Source organism: Herpailurus yagouaroundi, unplaced genomic scaffold (genome assembly GCF_014898765.1).
Source record: "Herpailurus yagouaroundi ecotype Mexico unplaced genomic scaffold, PumYag 77, whole genome shotgun sequence".
Taxonomy (NCBI): Eukaryota; Metazoa; Chordata; class Mammalia; order Carnivora; family Felidae; genus Herpailurus; species Herpailurus yagouaroundi.
The window spans coordinates 7,211,498-7,231,361 of record NW_024412388.1 but is presented as its reverse complement, the minus strand read 5'-3'; the positions used below and the strand labels follow the sequence as shown (position 1 = coordinate 7,231,361).

Genomic DNA, 19,864 nt, shown 5'->3' with positions numbered 1-19,864 from the left:
ACCTAGGTGAAGGATATACGGGAACTCCCTGCACGGTGTCTAAAACTTTTCCGTAAATCTAAAATTATTCCAAAATACAAAACTTATTTAAAAAAAGAAAGAAAACTGGAGTGTAGCCAATGGGAATCGCTGCTGACATACATTTCACTGTAAAAAGAAGCCACTCCCAAATACAGGTGTCTATTTATCATATACCGGAAACAAAGCTGGGTTCGTATTTCTTCACCTACGTATGTTTTATGTACAGTAAAACTATCAAATGCGAGGTTCAAAATATTTTATGAAGGGTCTAACATTTAGTCACCATCTGGCTTTCCAGGGAAAATTCTATTTTCTAACTTTCCCCTTAATTCTCTGCAGCTCCCCAATGCCTTACTGTAAGTCTTTAGATACATTTTATATTATCACTAAATAGATAAAAGTTGTAACCGACATAAATCTTGTCTGATTTGGTTATTAAAAATTATCAGTCATACATGCACAAGACAGATTTAAGAATCTTAAGGTTTCCAGTAAGAATAACAAGTGGCAGGGATAGAAACATGCAGGTGCTAAGAGTGTCTATGACCCGTTAATAAGAAGATCCCGGTAAAATCAGAAGAAAACTGCGTGTCTGCCAGGAACACAGGGGACTTTTCTCACCATGGAAGATGGGCAGCACAGAAAAGGGAAAGATGATCTTCTGTGCACTCGTTTAAAGTAGATCTACTGAGGAATTATTAAGAGCCTTCTGTAGAAGGCACTAGCACTATATCAGTGAGCAAAACAGACAAAAATCCCTGCCACCGGGGAGGTTATATTCTAGTGACAGGCAAAGGCACACTACCACACCACCCCTCTCTCTTCTGCATTCCAAATGACTGCTGTAAAGAAGAGTGACAGTGCCCTTTAATGCTGGTGTCTTGCTAAAAGCTTTATTAATTTGTTATACGAGTGCGGTTTAGGGTAGCCTCTTAAAATAGAATCCTGGAAACAGCAAAATATCAATATGTTCTATCTTCTGAAGCAATTCAATCAAGTTAATGTACTCCACTGTCTACACAGGAGTTGGTCGGCACTTAAAGCAGGTAGAGGTCATACAGAGCAGCTCTCGGGATCCCTGGAGACCACCCAGTATGCTCCTACTTCATTAGAGACATTAATAACTTCAATTCGGAAACAATGGAGACCATTAGCATATGTATACGGCTTTCTTCTAGAGAGATCATCAAAGTACAAAACCAATGTATCAGGAAGATCAGTAGAAAGTGGCCAAACAACAGCACCTCTGATGGCCAAAACTACAACCCCAAAGCAAGAGAAAGTGAATGTGGGTAATGGCCAAGGCCAAGGATCTTACATTCTCATTTTCTCTTAATAGCTGAGCTAGATTCCTACCTTCTTTTGGGTTCTGCTTAAATTGTGCAGAAAGAGAAGAAAGGAAGATGACGTCTCTGTCCCGGTCCTTCCAGGAGACACGAAAGATCTTACAGACCAGCTGTAAGGCCTGTTCTTCGGACACTTCAGAACCCGATGAAGGCTCCTTGTGGGGAAGAAGATTGGGGGGTTAATTTCAAGTAATTCATTTATGAATGAGGGGATTTTAGAAATGCATGCAACTGTGCGCCGACTGATTTGGGGAACAAGAAGCTGGTTACTATGACTGCAAAGTTGTGACATGGCGATTTCACGAGTTTACAATAGAAGCTGTGGGGGTGGGCGTGGGGGGACAAAAGAGCATAATTACCGGTAATCACCAAGGGAGTAAATGAATAAAGGATACACCTACATCTTATCTCTTTCCTTTTCTGAGCTCCAAAGGACCAGGTAAACATTCTACGCACATAACCCGTTTTCATCCAAAAAAATTCTCCAGAATTTAATGTTACCCACTAGTCTCCATCACAGATAAAATATCATATATATATATATATAAAAGAGCTCCATAAGCACAAAAGAACTCTGCAAAACAAAGCATCGTGCCACTAGAAGGCCACAGTCCAACAGAATCACCAAAACGGGTTGCTCAACACTCATAATTTGCTGCACAGAAAGAGATGCAATTATCTCTACCAGTTCTTCACCATGACACCCCCCAAAGAAAACACTTTCTTTAAACATTTTATTTATTTATTTTTGAGAGAGATAGAGAGAGAGAGCAGGGGAGGGGCAGAGAGAGAGGGAGACACAGAATCGGAAGCAGGCTCCAGGCTCTGAGCTGTCAGCACCAAGCCCAACACGGGGCTCAAACTCATGAACCATGAGATCCTGACCCGAGCCAAAGTTGGATGCCCAACCGACTGAGCCACCCAGGCACCCCAAGAAAACATCTCTTTTGCTAAACATAGGGAACTAAGCTCAGATGATAACAAAATATAAAGACCTCGGCTTCTAAGTGCTATTGGATTTCACAACCATTTTCCTCAGAATGCTACCAAAAATGTGATGACCTACTTGCTTAAGCAAAAAAGATCAACAGAAAAAGTCCAAACTACCTCTAAATGCATTCTCATCACAAACTACATTTACTGATAAAACTATGGATCTGAAACACAAAGGAATGGAGGGATTTGACCAGACTAAAAAAAGTGAGCTACCCTTCCATTAGGGCAATCTAGGCTGTGCGTTTCTCCTCAGAAGAAAAAAAGAGAGGATCTGCTGACTTGGGGTGGTCTGCTCTAACAGACTCCATAGACATAAGAAAGGAAGGGGTGTTTATTTATATTACCTGTACTAAAAACAGAAGCGAGGGTTTCATCTCTTACCAACCTTATCGCTGACGCTCCTTTTTTCTCTCCGATCGTTTTCATCAACCTCCATATTTTCGATTCCTGAATCCACATCCACCTGGGACATGCTTTAAGTACAAAAGACAAATAAGGCTTTTACCTTTTATAAATCCACCCTGTGTCATAGCTGCTGGCTGAGGGACAGTTCTCAAGTATCGATCAAAATCAGTCAGGAAAGCAAAATAATAAAGGTTCATCTTTTTTCTGATAAACGTTTAAGAGCACTTCATATATTAGGATAGAAACACTCTGTCTCCTATATTTGGTGGGAGCAGTGCTCCTAAGTGGTCATTTCCTTAGGCTCACTTCCAAAAACAAATTAGAGCGTATTTTCTATATATACAATCAGAGCCTTACTACAAAAACCTGGTTAAGTCCAAACACCTTTTTTCCTCCACATTAAATAAAAATTTTCCCAGCACCATTTATTGAAATGACCGTCCTTGTAACACTAATATGAAATCACCTCTCACAGGTCCAGCTGCAATGTATGTATGTGTCTCTTTCTATTTGATAATTTGTCTCCCCCTCCCCCCGCAAAAAAAAACCCCATCCTATCTTGCTAAAACTTCACAGTAAATCTCGGTATCTGCTAGGTCAAAGCCTGCACCTCACTATCCTACTTCAAGAGAGTCTTGGCCATTCTTGGCCTTTCACTCTTCACACATCCTTAAGAATCAGCTTCACAGACTCCTTAAAAGTCCTGTTGGCATCTTGACTAGAATCTCATTGACTTGTGAGATCCAACTGGGGAGAAACGACATCATTATGTTGCGTCTATTCATGGACAACGTATCTTTCCGCAACTATTTAGGCCTTCTTTAAAGTCTTTCAATAAACTATTATAATTTGCTCCATAAGTCTTTCACTTCTTTTCTAAACTTATACCTAGGTACCATGTATCTTTTACTGAAACTGTGCATGGTACCTTTTTAAAAATTAACTTGTCTAATCTCTTGTTGCTAGTACCTAGTAATATAACTGATACAGACCTCTTAGGAGCAACTTGTATACTTACACATAGGATTTACTAGGTAGAAAATAATCTCATCTCCAAATAAGAACGGTTTTATTTCTTCCACTCCAATCCTTACTTGTTTTTCTGCACTAGGTAGGATCCCCACGTGGACCAGACGTAGAAATAGCAGCCATCTTTGTTCTTATCCCTGATTTTAAAGAGAGGGGTTCTAATTTCTCACCCCTGAGTATGAGAGTTGCTGTAGTTTCTTGAGAGATGTCCTTTATATCAGTCAGAATAAGGCAGGCTATGCTGTGGTTACACAAACACTTGGAAATCTTAGAGGCTCAACACCATAAGGGTTATTTCTTGCTTACGCAAAGTCTGGCGAGAGTGAAGCATCCTTACTCCCTCTTTAATCTATGCCATCTGCAATACACAGCCTCCAAGGTCACTGGAGCAAGAGAAGAGAGTGATGGAGGAGGAATATCGGCTCAACTGCCTTCACCTAAAAGTGACACATGTCACTTCCACGCACAGTCTACTGGACAAAACGAGGTACTTGGCCCCAATCTAACTGCACAGGAAACTGGAAATGCAGGGGAACATGTGAAATATTTGCTCAACTCTGTCTCTGCCGTATTGTCCACTTAGGATGCACCTTTCTGTTTGCTGTTTGCAAAGATTCTTATCATGAAATGATGTTGAGTTTTATCAAACTCTTCCAACTACCAAGATCATATGGTTTTTCTCTTTATAATGTGGTGAATGATACTTGTAGATTTTCAAATGCTGCATGCACCCTTGCATTCCTGGGATAAATCCATGTTGCTCATGTTACGTTACACTGATTCTTTTAGCTAAACTTATGATTGAAATATCTGCACAGAACTGTCCACAGATGATCGTACGTGTTTGACTGAATAAAGCTTCACAGGGGCGCCTGGGTGGCGCAGTCAGTTAAGCGTCCGACTTCAGCCAGGTCACAATCTCGCGGTCCGTGAGTTCAAGCCCCGCGTCAGGCTCTGGGCTGATGGCTCGGAGCCTGGAGCCTGTTTCAGATTCTGTGTCTCCCTCTCTCTCTGCCCCTCCCCCGTTCATGCTCTGTCTCTCTCTGTCCCAAAAAAAAAAAAAAAATAGAAAAAAAAAAAAGCTTCACAAAGGAAACATTCTAATGTAATCAGGGCCCGTATCAACAAACAGAACGTGACCAGCATCCCAAAAGCCCCCTTCGAATCCTTCCAGTCACAACTACGCTAGCCCACAGTAACCACTATCCTGGCATCTAGCCCCAGAGAAGTTCTGTCTGCTCTTTATGTGTTGCAATAGTTGACTTATCAGTATCTCAAGATTTCTGCAAATACGTTCACGAGCATGATTACCATGTAATTTGTTTCTTTTATATTATTCTTGTCTGGTTGTGATACTAAGGTCTCGTTAGCTTTGTAAACTGAGTTGGTAAGCAGTCCCTATTTTTTTTTAATTACCTGGAAAAATCTGTGTACAACTGAAATGGTAGAATTTACCTATAAAATTATATGGGCAAGCTACTTTCTTTGGAAAATTTTTAAACACTGATTCAATTCATTTCATGGTTTTTGATTATTCAGGCTTTCTCTCTCCTCTTGAGCCCATTTTGGAAGAATTATGTTTTTCTAGGAATTTGATTTTTCTCCAAATTTTCGTATTTACTTGCATGTTGCATATTTACAATTTTTCACGGAATTCTCTTTTTCAGTAACAAATATCACTGAGTTCCCCCTTCTATGCAGGCATTGTCCTAGGTGTCTGAGATGTCAATGAACAAACAAAAGAGACAATACAAGCCCTGTGTTATGGAGCTTACCTTCTCATTAGAGGGTGAAAGATCATAAACAATAAATATAATAAGTAAGTAAAACATATAATGATAAATGCTACGGAGAAAATAAAGCAAAAAGAGTAGGGAAAATGCAACGGAGAGTGCAGGACTTTCCATTTTAAATGGGGTGAGCCTCACTGAGAAATGACACATGAGTACAAACAGGAAGGGGGTTAGCCATGCGCATATCCAGGGCAAGAGCCTTCCAAGACAAGGGTCCTATTTTCAATACTTAGTCATATTCTCTTCTTCCTTGTTTCATTTATATTAGAGCTTTATATTTTCTCCTAAGAACCGCTTTGGCTGCAACATGAAGCTCATAATGTGTCATATCTGTTATCGATCAGTTCCAGGTAATTCCAAATTTCTTTTTTGACCTGTAGTTAGACGCATGCTCTGTTTTAAAAACTTCCAAATGTGTGAGGGATTTTAAAATTTTTTCCCCTGTATTAATTACCTAACCTAATGTCCTAGTCAGAAAACATGATCGGTTTGATCCTGCATTCCGAAACTCTCTGGTCTTTGGATATTAGGAAAGAATGCGCATTCTCCAACTGTAGAGTGCAAAGGATCAGATCCACCTTGTTAGCGGTGTTGTTTCATTTGTTCATATGCTTACTGACGCTCATTCTTTTTGATCTATCCATGCACCAAAGAGATGTGTAAAAATCTCCCGTTATGAATATGTGTCACTTTCTTCTAGTTCTACCGTTACTTGCTTTATTGTTGCTGCTGTCACACAAGTATGTGTGTATACTTTGGAAACTGTTACATCCTACTGTTAAACAATACACAGTGCTTATGTCTAGTAGTATTTTGTGCCTTGAAGACTAATCTATTGTTTACCCCAATCTTCTCTTGTTTAGTATGTGCATGGAATATCTTTCCCTTTTCTTTCACTTCCAACAAAACGTTGAAAGTTCTAACCTACTGCTTCAGGTATGTCTTCTGTAAACCAACATAAGGCTGGGTTCTGTTTCATTTTTAACCCGGATCTAAGCCTTTCACTGTGATGCACTGTGATTACTGACCTAGTCTTCATTTCTTTTAACCGTCTTATTTTGTGCCATTTGTCTTTCTTCTAAAATTTGTGCTTCCATCCCCCCAAACTCCCAACCCCCATTCCATATTTTCCCTTCACTGCTTTGGAAAACATACTCCATTCCTGTTCTTTTAGTGGCCACCCCTGAAATTGTATCAAGTACCCTTAACTCAAAATCTAAAAGTTGGCCAGTATCTTCACCCCTCTCCCAAGTACACAGGGACGTTAGTGCTTGCTCTAATGACCTCCCCCCGGCCCCTGCCCTTCCATGCTACTGCTAACCAGCATGTTGTACCTAACTCGTTTCTTCACTTCTCTCCCTCGATATTATTGTATATACTGTTACCATTGTTTTACACTACCCCTGTCTGTTTAGATTTACCACACGTATTATTCACTCACCCTTCCTTTGTGCATCTCAGACATTAGTCCTGAGATCATTTTCCTTCTTCGTCAACTACATCTGTTAACAGCTGGGGTCTTCAGAAGTGGCAGACTACCAGGATGTCTGCGTGTGTTTGTTTTCTGAATCTATAATATCTTTATCTCACCTGTGCTTCTCAGAGATTGGTGCACAAGGCTTCACAATTCCCAGTGGACAGCTAATTTACCTTCAGCGTTTGACACTATTATCCCACCATCTGACTTCCATCATTCAGACATCTAACTATCATTCTTTGGTAGACGATCTCTTTTTTCTCTCTGGCTGCACTAAAGGTCTTTTGTCTTTGATGTTCTGAAATTTTACCATAAAATGTCCAGATACGAATTTCTCTTTGTTTCATCAGCAGGCGAGCTGCTGGGCTTTTTGAATCTGATGATTCATATCATTTATCAACTCTAGAAAAATTCTTAGCCATTTATCTTTTGGATAATGGCTTCCAAACCAGTAGAGGAAAACACATGGAATAAAGTGTGGTGTGGGGAATCGCTCTAAGTCTCTCTGTTCTCACCTTTTGAAATGTCTATTAGATATTGGTTGGATCTGTGCTCGTCATGTCTCTAAATATCTTGCATATTTCTATCTCTTTCTCTTTGAGACATACACTGTATAATTTCTTCAGCTCTACCATTCGGTTGGTTAACTCTCTCTTTAGCTGTGTTCTATCAACTGTTTTAACTCTCACATCACGTTTTCAATTTGAATTATCTTTTCATTTCTAGAAATTCTACTTGGTTCTTTTTCTTTTTTTTTTTTAATTTTTTTTTTCAACATTTATTTTATTTTTTGGGACAGAGAGAGACAGAGCATGAACAGGGGAGGGGCAGAGAGAGAGGGAGACACAGAATCGGAAACAGGCTCCAGGCTCTGAGCCATCAGCCCAGAGCCCGACGCGGGGCTCGAACTCACGGACCGCGAGATCGTGACCTGGCTGAAGTCGGACGCTTAACCGACTGCGCCACCCAGGCGCCCCTACTTGGTTCTTTTTCAAACGTGCTTTGTTGTCTTTATAGCTGCTCTCCCCTTTTCATGTTTTCAGTTCCCTTTGTAATTTATGTAAACACATGTATTTTGTATTGTCCATCTGGTAATTCCAAAAACCAAAAATATATAGGTGAATAATTCTACTGTTACTGGTACTGCCATATGTTACTCACGGGGGCTTTCATCTGGTGTGTTCTTTGAGTTGTGACCATGAGTTCATACTTCTTGGAAATTTTTCTAAGGAAATTCTCTGAAGACATGATTTACATCTGCTTCCGTTAAGATGCCTTAAAAGCAGTATAGGCCTGGGTCCAATGCTAGTTCTCAGCTTGAGGCTCATCAGACTGTACCAATAGTGTAAATCTAGGTACTAAACCCGTATGAAGTCACCCACTGGCCATGAAATTACACAGTTGACTTGATTTTTAAAAAATGTATCTACTCAGAGCAAAGGTGGTAAGGGCACCATTGTTTTTACTCTGTGGGATTGATTTTCTTCTACTTCATCTTTTCCCTGAGAGTGTCGTCCTTTCGGAATTCTTATCTAAGGTGAGGCGATCTCTGATCGGCCTCCTCACCCCAACCCATCAACTTGCTGAAGCTCTGTTCCGGTGCCTCTCAACCTTTTTCACTTCATAACACACCCAGAAAATACTATTTGTCTGGTCCACTGACACAAACTGTGGGAGCTGCTTCAGGGCAGAGGAGACGGGTCCTGGCGCAGGAGGTTCTTTATTCTGCCCAAGGAATAAAGGAACTGATACCTCAGCCACTCTATTACCATTCACGGCACACTTACAGCACTGAAACACTCTGCTCTGGACATCCTGACCCTTATGGAGCTCCTAAGGCATCTGGCTTCCCCGTGTGTACCCTTCCCTTCCAAACGTTTACATTTCACTGACCAGTAAAACTTGGAAGAAATTCTTAGGGACGGACATATGCTCGCTAACATGGTATATACAAAGTAAGGACATTAGAAAACATTTTTCAAAAAACTTTTTTACCATTTACACCATTATTTCATAAAAGACATTTCAATACAAAAAGCTAAACAACTTATAAAGAACATTTCAGAACAATACAAAGACCTATAAGCCTCACAGATCTCACACTAATTTGCTAATAAGGACTGGTGTAAATCTCTGGGTGGACTAGAGACTGAAGTGACCGAATCTTTCCCTTTCCATAAATCCCACAGCTTATCGGACAACTGGCTTACTTTACCTTTTTTCACAAGAGACACCATCGATATCCATGCTCTGGGAACGTGAGAGAGACTGAGATTGGGTTTCAAGGCTATTGGAGGGCGAGCTGCTGAGAGAACTGACTCCTTCACTGCTCTGGCTTCGATGAGCTACTCCTAACCAGAAAAGACACGAGAAATTTAAGTTTCCTGTGAAGTAACATGAAAGCCACTTGTAATGGCAACAGTAGTCATACACAATCGGCATCCACACCACCAAAACAGTCAGCAAATGAGGATTCTCTATGGGGAGATCATGCTAACAGTGTAACGTTAAAGTCATGGAAACATCAGCAAGAAATCAGAGTGCATCCATATACGTCGCCTGAGGTCAGCGACAGAGCTACATCTGGTAACTAAAACGGACTCCTCATCGCTTTTTCTTTCGCCAGTTCAAATATGGTCCCTGAATACAAATTAGCTACCGTGATTGTCCAGAGAAAAATCCTTGAAACGTGCCAGAAATAAGATAAATTAATAAATGGCTACAGAGATATACAGATGGACAGATGTGTGATAAAGCAAATAGACCACAATGTTAACGGTAGGAGCTAGATGGCAGGTATATAGGTGTTCGTTCCAAGTCTTTCAACTTTGCTGTATGCTTACGATCTGCGCAATAAAATGTTGACAACATGCAAACAGAGCCATCGATAACCAATGTCCTTAAATACAGATCATTCACTGACTGAACATCTCATCTGATGATGGGGAAAATAAAAACCCTGACATTGACCTTGCTTTCATGGAACCTACAGTACAGTGAACCACAGCCCTGCGTACGGGGCCGATTATTTCTCATCCATGTCTTTGAAACCATGTTTATCCCATAGAATTTTAAAAAATACTTTAACTCTACAAATATCTTTCCACAAAAAGTTTTACCCAGGCATTTGCAAGTACTTTAAAAAATATATACCTCTGTTGCTGCAAGGAAAATCAGACTCATGTTAAAAACAAACAAACAAAAAAAAAAACAAAAAAACTTGAGTTGCCATTTGTAGCTAAAATAACTACCAAGTGGATAACCTTTAACCCTCCCAGCACTCCAGGAGAGTAAACCTGCCACTCCTATGTGTCTCTCTCATTGAAGAAGATCACTAAACGTTCATCCATTCTTCACAGGTTTTAACGTGTCTGTTTCTTAAAGCTTCCTCGGGACTCATGAAAGAGAAAAGACACTGAATCCTGACTATTCCTAAGTAGACTCAAGGAAAATACAGAAAACATCTGATGTAGCAAGAATTTGAACTACAAGCTCAGGGAAGACAGTAAAACTTTAAGAATGTTTTCTTAAACATTCAAGAATGTAACCCAAAGTGAGTTCTCAGTAACTATTTACTGAAGATCACAAAACATCCATCCATTCCTGATAGCTAGAATCATGACACGTATCACAAGGAAAAGTCTGACATTTTAAAATAAAACGAACCAATAATAAAGTTCAGCAACTTTTATGGGATATCAGTTAAGCAGCTTTAAAATTTCTACCTTATAAAACCAGTCTTAAAATTAAACTAAGTTGTTCAAAAACATTGTGTTTATAACATAGCACACTCTTCTATGCTACGTGTACAATAACCCTCTGGTAACACAGTGCCAGAGTTCACCAGAGTCCAGGATACTGTGGTTGCGATATTTTTATAAAACATCAAGTATATTATCTGAATTCTTTTCCTGAACCCTCCCCACGGGCTCTTCACATCCTGGGTCCAGTGGGGCAGTTCTCCCCAGAATTTACTACGTATTGCAGTGTTCCTCGGTCTGTCCACACCCTCTAGAATTTGGGTGACCTCGTTGCGGTCTTAAACTTAAAAAAACGTATGGTGTCTTTGAATCCATACAAATCAACTATTGATTTGGCTTTAGCCAAATCGAGCAACACCACAAAATATCGCTTTGTTTCCAAACCACACACAGGCTTCTGTGGTCCTTGGTCCTCACTCTCTACCATTCCTAACTTGGGAAATCGCTGTCAGGAAGCCAAATTTCAAGGAATGGAGAACCCCGCTTCTTCATCTCTGTAAGGGCAGGTATTGAAGAATTAAAACAGATATAGTCTCCGGTTCTCTTTGACGAGATTTAAAAATTTAAAAACAATTCTTCAAAAAATGAGGGTGTGTAAGTAAGCCTTGCCTGCTTAATAAAATATGAACTACAAACTTTCAAGATGGCAGCTATCCAAACTTTTGTTACTAATAAGAGCCTGTTAAAGGTAAATTATCCATTCTGTGCGGGAAGGCCATAATTTTAAAGGAAATAAGGAGGATTTTATTTCTCTAAGATTTGCCTCCGAGAACGGTAGTATTTCCTGAGTGCTATTTCCTTTCAGGTATAAGCCAGACCAAGTGCCTATTTAAGCTGTAACACTAGATCTAGTCCAGTATTTTACACACACACACACACACACACACACACACACAAAGGGGCTTGCTAAATTATAGTATAAAAAGAAGCACAGAATTGAAGAAGGTACCTTAAAGCCCCAATAAAACTGTTAAAAAGGTGTGCGGGTGGTGGGGAGTGACTTTACAATCTTAGCCATCTTCTTCTTTTACAGATGAGAATACGGAGACCTGTGAAGTCTAAGAATTTCCTTTAGCAAGTCAGAAACAGAGGCAAGATTAAAACACATGTCTCTAGGGGCGCCTGGGTGGCGCAGTCGGTTAAGCGTCCGACTTCAGCCAGGTCACGATCTCGCGGTCCGTGAGTTCGAGCCCCGCGTCAGGCTCTGGGCTGATGGCTCGGAGCCTGGAGCCTGTTTCCGATTCTGTGTCTCCCTCTCTCTCTGCCCCTCCCCCGTTCATGCTCTGTCTCTGTCCCAAAAATAAATAAACGTTGAAAAAAAAAAAAAAAAAGAAGGGACAAGAACAAACAGAAACCCATGGGGGAGGGGAAGGAAAAAAAGAAGAAGAAGAAAAAAAAGAGGTTAGAGTGGGAGAGAACCAAAGTATAAGAGACTCTTAAAAACTGAAAACAGGGGCGCCTGGGTGGCGCAGTCGGTTAAGCGTCCCACTTCAGCCAGGTCACGATCTCGCGGTCCGTGAGTTCGAGCCCCGCGTCAGGCTCTGGGCTGATGGCTCAGAGCCTGGAGCCTGTTTCCGATTCTGTGTCTCCCTCTCTCTCTGCCCCTACCCCGTTCATGCTCTGTCTCTCTCGGTCCCAAAAATAAATAAACGTTGGAAAAAAAAAAATTAAAAAAAAAAAAAACAAACCACATGTCTCTTGACTCCAAGGAAAATGCTATTTCCTCTACCCCAAACTGCTGAACAATTCTTTGATCACAGCTATTTTAAATCAAAGCTATACGTTTCTACATCCTAAAATTATAAAAGCTGGGGCGCCTGGGTGCCTCAGTCGGTTAAGTGTTTGATTTTGGCTCAGGTCATGATTTCAAGGATTGTGTGTTCGAGCCCTGTGTCGGGGCTCTGTGCTGACAGCTCAGAGTCTGGAGCCCGCTTTGGATTCTGTGTTGCCCTCTCTCTCTTTGCCCCTCCCCCACTCGTGCTCTGTCTCTCTCTCAAAAATAAACATTAAAATAAAATTATAAAAGCGAAACTTAAAAAGGTATTAGTGTTATAAAAAGAATCACTCCTTCCACTACTTATCAAAATTCTAAGTCTTATTTACATAGATCCTGACAATGAACTAAGCTAAAAGGTTAACATTCATGGAAAATACAAAGTACACTAGTACTTTCTTTGGCCAATACCAAACTCACCCTCTCAATGCGACTTATAATGAACATTTTCTACTCCATAAAACCGACTCATATATTCAGTCAGCAGCTAACTTCCTAGTGAAAACATTTTGTTCTTGTGACTAAACACAAATAAAATGAAATTTCAAACGTGTAAAGAAATATAGTGGTATCTAAAATATCGAGACAAGAAGACCAACAACTCGAATTAGAAAAATGGTTTGATCTTCTTATTTATGAGACAGAGTATTCCCTTCCTTAGTGTCAAAAGGGTGGCTCATGCCAAGAATCATACATCTGGACTCAAAAGATCTTGACGGCTCCTTGGAGAAACGGTGGAGTCTACAGCTAGTGCAAAACAAAGATGGGATGAGCCTGGGGCATCTGATAGTGCCAGCAAGACAGTGCTCAAAAAAAAAATAAAAATAAAAGGATGACTGTGCCAAACAGAGTCGTCAACCCAAAAGAGATCCCAATGACCAAAGCTAGAACAATTTGTGTAAAATAATAAAGCAAAAATAAATAATAATTTGAATTATAACTCAAAGTACAAAATAAATATACATGAGTTCATACCGATGTATGTAAGCATTAACTTAGTAACTGGGGAGAAGGGGGTGAATGTCCCTTACAGAAGAATCCCATATAATGTATCTATGTGTAGATACTCCCCACTCCAGAAGGTAAAACTTAGCTCGCACTGCTTGAGTGGGGTAGGCTGGACTTAAGAACTCACTACTGAAGAATTGAGTCTGGAAAGGGAAAAGAATCATTACTTCACAGTAGAGAGACCTGGCAGACTGCAGCTTAACTCGGTGGTGAAGGTCAACGTGACCGGCAGTGCGGCAGGGCCCTTTGCCTGTGTGATATTCTCCCCCCTAAAACCCCACACCCCAGGCTAATCATGAGAAAAACACTAGACAAAGCCAAATTAAGAGACATTCTATACAATGCTCTTCAAAACTGTCAAGAAAATGAAAAGCACAGAAACACTGAGAAACTGTCACAGACCAAAGGAGATTCATCTTTAGTTTGGTTAACAGCAGTATACCAAAGATTTTTATGGTTTCAGGTCTCACAGTTAGGTCTAGTTCCTCGTGTATTTTAGATATTAGCCACTTATCAGATACACGATTTGCACATTTTTTTCTCCCATTCTATAAGCTGCCTTTTCAGTGTCGATGGTTTCCTTTGCTTCACGGAACCTTTTTACTTTGATATGGTCCTACTTGTTTATGTTTGCTTTTGTTGCCTTTGCTTTTGGAGTCAGAGCCAAAAACCAGCGCCAAGACTGATGTCAAGGTACTTACCATGAGCCTATGTTTTCTGCTAGGAGTTTCATGGTTTCCGGTCTTACGTTCAAGTCTTTACCCATTTTCAGCTACTTTTTGTGTGGTGTAAGACAGTCCAGCTTCATTCTGTCGCATATGGCTGTCCATTTGCTGAAGAGACTGCCCCCAATGTACATTCATGGCTCCTTTGTCATAAATTAATTGACCATATATGGGTGGTCAGTTTCTGGGCTCTCTATCCTTTTCCATTAACCTATGTGAATGTTTTTATGCCAGGTCATGCAATTTTGATTACTATAGCTTTGTAACAGCTTGAAATCAGGAGGTGTGACACCTTCAGCTTTGTTCTTCTTTCTCGGGACTGTTTTGGCTATTTGGGGTCTTCTGTGGTTCTGTATAAATTTTAGGATTATTCTATTTCTGTGAAAATGCCACTGGAATTTTCATAGGGATTGCATTGAATCTACAGATTGCTTTAGCTTGGTATGGACATTTTATCGATATTAATTCTTTCAATCCATGAGCACAGAAGATCTTTCCATTTATCTGTGTCTTTTTAAAATTCTTCCATCAACACCTTGTAGTTTTCAGTGCATACATCTTCCACCTCCTTGGTTAAATTTCTTCCTCGATATTTTGTTCTTTTTGATGCAATTGTAAATGGGATTATTTTATTTCTATTTCCAATAGTCCATTACAAGCGTATGGAAACACAAGAGATTTTTGTATATTGATTTTTTTATCCGACAACTTTACTGAATTCATTATCAAGTTTTAACAGTATTTGGGTGGAGTCTTCAGCATTTTGTACACATGGTATGAAGTCGCCTGCAAATAGTGACAGTTCTACTTCCTTTCCAATCCTGATGTGTGGTTTTTGTTTTTGTTTTTTTGCCTAATTGGCTGGTTAGGACTTCCGAAATTGGGTTGAATAAAAGTGGCAGGAATGAGCAAACTTCTTTTGTTCGTAATCTTAGAGGGAAACTTTTTGGGTTTTCACCCTTGAGTGTAACGTTAGCTGTGGACCAGTCAAACATGCCTTTATTACACTGAGGCACATTCCCGCTATACGCACTTTGTTGAGAGTTTTTATCATAAATGGATGTTGAATTTTGTCAAACGCTTATTCCGCAAGCTCATACGATTTTTATCCTTCGTTTTGCTAATGTGGTGTATCGCACTGGTTGGCATGCAGATGTTGAACCCTCCCTAGATCCCAGAAATAAATCCCACTTGATCACAGCATATGTATGATCCTTTAGCGTACTACTGATTTTGGTTAGCTAATATCTTGTTGAGGATTTCCGCACCTATATTCATCACGGATACTGGCCTATAATTTTCTTTTCTCGTGGTGTCCTTTCCTGATTTGTTTGGGCACCAGGGTAATGGCTAGCCCCACAGAATTGTCTGGAAGTATCTGTCCCTCTTCCTCTTCTTTTTTTTGCGGTGGCGGGGCGGGGGATAGAGTTAGAGAAGGGTTGGTATTAATTCCTTGAGTTCACTAGTGAAGCTGTGTCTGGTCCTGGACTTTTGTTTCTTGGGAGGTTTTTGATTACAGACTCAAGTCTGCTTACTAGTAATCAGGCTATTTAGATTTTCTGTTTCTTCATGATCCCGTCTTAGAAGGCTGTGTGTCAAAATATTAGTATTTCTTTTTGTTGTTGTTTTAATTAAAACATTAGTATTTCTTAAATGCACGCCCTTAGACTCCAATCGGGAGCCTGGAGACAGATGGCGAGAAAAACCGCTAGCATATTCCCAAATCAAAAAAAGAGTTACTTCCTGGATGCAGACCTACTATGAGCTCAACAGAGAAGAGAAATGTAAGATAGCTTTATTCAGAGTTTGCAATCTAGTTAGCAAAACAAGATAAATGCACACAAAATTAAGAATGGCATGTGCAGCACAATTTCTAAGGGTTTGAAGTGTCTGGAGTGAGTGTGATGGTTACTGGAGCAGGAGCAGAGTTGCTCTGAAAACAGGAAATGAAGTTAAATGAAGGGGGGGGGCTCATCACAGAGGACCCTGAAAGTTCCTGGACTGCATTCAGGTGCAAACATGGAGACAAGGAGGACTTCTGAGCAGGTGACATGTCTGATCTCGCCTACTGAGCCATCAAGTCCCTCAAGGGATAGGAACTGCATTTTCTGGAAACCACTCTCACACACCATTTACTTCTGTGCCTTCCCTAGACTTGAGAGCACGAACTAAGCAGTGGAAGCAGCAATTTTGTGATGTTCACGTCCCACTATGTGGGCAGAGTGCTAGTGGGGAGTTTGGTTGGAGTCAGAGGCAACAGAAGCTCAAGGACCAGGTTGACCTGAATGGAGACAGAGGAGGAGAAAAAAGGGATCAAGCCCAGGTCGAAACAGGAAGCTGATTCCCAGAGCTAAGAAGACATCAGACTTCCTCCAGATTCACAAAATAAATATCATGATCCTAGCAATAATGTCATACAATGCAGCCCATTATAATAAAAACACATACAGAACATCCTCCCCCTTTTGGTGGCCAAAATACATGCAAAACATGACCCCCCTTGGGTAGCCGAAAAGTCACCCCAATGAGACGAAATGACTGTGCTGGTATAGGATACACCAGGTACAACTAAAGCAAAAAAGATTTCAACACCACCAAGAGCCTCCCAAGCCCCGCAGATGTGAGGGGTCTCACTACAGCCCTCTGGCCTTGGGACTTGTGCCTGAGCTGGGCCTCCAGCTTGCTTCTGAATCACCCTCCAGCCCTCTCTCTCTCCCAAGTGGGGGGAGACGAAGCTATAGACCAAGTGGAAACAATAGGGCTTCTTTCTGAAGAAGAAAAAAAAGATTTAAATACTGGATTAGCAATCAACAATAGGACGAAGGGTTATAATTTTGTCACTGCTAACAGCATTCTTAGCCAAAGACAATTTATTATAAAAGCATGACTGATTTTGTTGAAATTTCTACAAAGGTACCACTATTAAATAACAAAGTTCTGTATCAAATCCGGAGAAGGAAATTGAAGGGAAATTGAAGACGACCACTCTGCATCAATCATCACCAAGTCCATTTTTGCCCCAGGACCTCGGCATCTGCTGTTCCTTCTGTCAGGAAAGAACACCCAACAGATAACCACTTGGTTTGCTCCCCAGCTTCATTCAGGCTTCTGTTGAAACGTCATCTTCTTAATGAGGCCTCAGTCGTCTCTACCTTAAAACAGCAATGCCTTCCTCCCTCGCCAATACTGACTCCCAACATAATTCTCTCTTTTCTCCACAAGAATTCTCACCACCTGACAGATTTTATGCTTTCTAAACACAGTTTTGTCTTCTCTTACTAGACTATACACGACGTGACCCAGAACAGAACCTAACAAACACACGACAGGATTTAAATGCAAAGGTATTAAATAAAGGCTGCATGAACCTACAGCACTCAGTGGATAGCTGATAACAACCGATACAAACCAAAATGTAAAACAGATAATAAAACATGTCAAGCAAATTTGGAGGGTTTGGAATAACAACTGTAATGGGATATGGAAGGATGTTCCCTATCTTCAAAAGTAATAATCCTGGGGTGTTTTTTTGGGGGGAGGGGGGTGGTTATTTAAGTAGGCTCCACACCCAACGTAGGGCTTTGAACTCATGACCCTGAGATCAAAAGTCGAATGCTCTACCGACTGAGCCAGCCAGGCACCCCAATCCTGTTTGTTTGTTTGTTTGTTTAAGGCAGAATTTTCACAGTCAGATAAACACTTGTGTGAAATTCTCCAAAAAAAACCTGACACCACAGAGGTGGCGGCGGGAGGCAGAGACTACCTGTGACCGCACCAGCATGGAGATCTCCACACGAGGACATCCCCTCCTGCCAGACACGGGGTCCTCGGACACTGCTGCTGAGTGAGACTTGCCCATCTCTGCCTGCATCCATAACTCCCACCACAGTGCCTAGCAAATGGAAGGCATTATGCAAGTGTTCCAAGGCATCGATGGAAACAGGACCAAGACCATCTTCAAACATAAGAAGAATTTAGGTTAAACTAGTTTTAAGTATGTTAAAGACTAGCAGCCAGACAGAGGAAAGGGCTTCTGTGTTTCTTTCTGACCCAAACCCTGGAACTAGCCCAGAGGCCAAACACATCATCTGGTTTCTCGCTCCCTGCACACAGGCCCTGTTGTTCATTTCTGCTCCCAGAGCAGAGGTTCTTTTCCACAGATGGAGACGGAAATCAGGGGGCCGAAATTACAGTAGCTGTTTGATTAGCTGCTAGATCTTTTATTTAAAGCATTATCATGGAAGCACATAAATTACTATGTCACAATCTTTAAAAACATTGTGATAACCATATTTCTGTATAATTGGTTTCCTTTGTAAGCCTCCGTTTTATGATATACGTTTAAAACTACGCTTGGAGAGGCTGATCAAAGGCTTCACCGGTTTGCCAGAACTCATGGAATGACAACAGTCTTTTAAGAACGCCAGCTCCGGAGGGTAGAAAAGGCACCCGGAGAACTTGGTCCGCCAGACCTAATAATCCTGTCAAGATAAAACCAGCTGATAAAGGACTCACTGGGGACTCTTGTGCAAGAATGACCATGTCTTCAGAGAGGTCACGACAGCCAGGAAGGGTGAGGCTTCAGTTGGATATATTCAAGATGTCTGAGAGGTAGACATCAGAGGGAACAGAAGGAAGATAAGTATGATTTCAAAACAGGACTGTAAAATAAAAATCCTCCAGGAGGGTTAAGAGTTCCTGAAGGCTGGGCAAAGCAATCTAAAGATGGGGGAAGGAACTAAGAAAACCAGTTTGTCCTCCCAGGAACTTAATGAGCACAGGTTTTTCAAAGGAAATGAAAGAACACCTTCTCCCCGCCCGGATGGTAAGTTCTTCCAGGAAAGAAATTGGACCTCGCTCATCTTCACGTTCCCACGACTTGCTGCCGGGTCTGACCCACAGGAAGCCCTAAATAAACGTCAGTGAACAGACACGTAAACACAACAGAATCAATGACAGCTGTAAAAAAGTAACAATTAGCTGTAGGAAAAATATTACCCACACGCACAAAGTTTTAAGACAGGCAAAAGCAATGTCATATTAACAGTGCGGTAAAAGAGAGAGAGAGAGAGAGAGAGAGAGAGAGAAAGAAAAAAACGTCTGAGCATGATAAATGCAAAATTCTGAACAGCAGTGACCTGCTGGTGTGGGGGAGAGGGGTGGAGAGCCAGAGACTCTGTCAGGGGTTCAAGGCATTACTATGTCTCACATACGTTATCTATCGTGTAGGTCCAGAATATTCTGTAGTAAGCTTTTTGGCAAAATCTTAGAAAAAAATTGGCTTATGGGCTTTTTAAACTCTGCTCCGAGTGCCAGGAAAAGCAAAGAGACAGACTAAAGTGGGTCACAGTGAAAGACTTATGTTAGTAAATGTTCTCTAAATAGAACTCAAGGGGTACCTGGCTGGCTACGTCGGTGCGGCATGCGACGCTTGATCTCGGGGTTGTGAGTTCGAGCCCCACGTTGGACGTAGAGATTACTTTTTAAAAATATCAATTTAATCAATCAATCAAGCTCAAGTCTTATTTT

General features: G+C 41.0%; 1 protein-coding gene across 9 annotated transcripts in view; it reads right to left on the bottom strand.

The window, feature by feature from the left end:
- The window catches only part of UBE4B (ubiquitination factor E4B), a 125,549-nt gene that overhangs the window by 58,702 nt on the left and 46,983 nt on the right, over positions 1-19,864 (bottom strand). For all 9 annotated transcript variants that reach the window (XM_040460757.1, XM_040460750.1, XM_040460749.1 and 6 more), the window contains exons 3-5: positions 9,283-9,418; positions 2,749-2,836; positions 1,378-1,522 (exon numbers count right to left, since the gene is read on the bottom strand). In XM_040460757.1, coding sequence (XP_040316691.1) covers positions 1,378-1,522; positions 2,749-2,836; positions 9,283-9,418 — 369 coding nt within the window. The remainder of the gene's footprint in view (positions 1-1,377; positions 1,523-2,748; positions 2,837-9,282; positions 9,419-19,864) is intronic.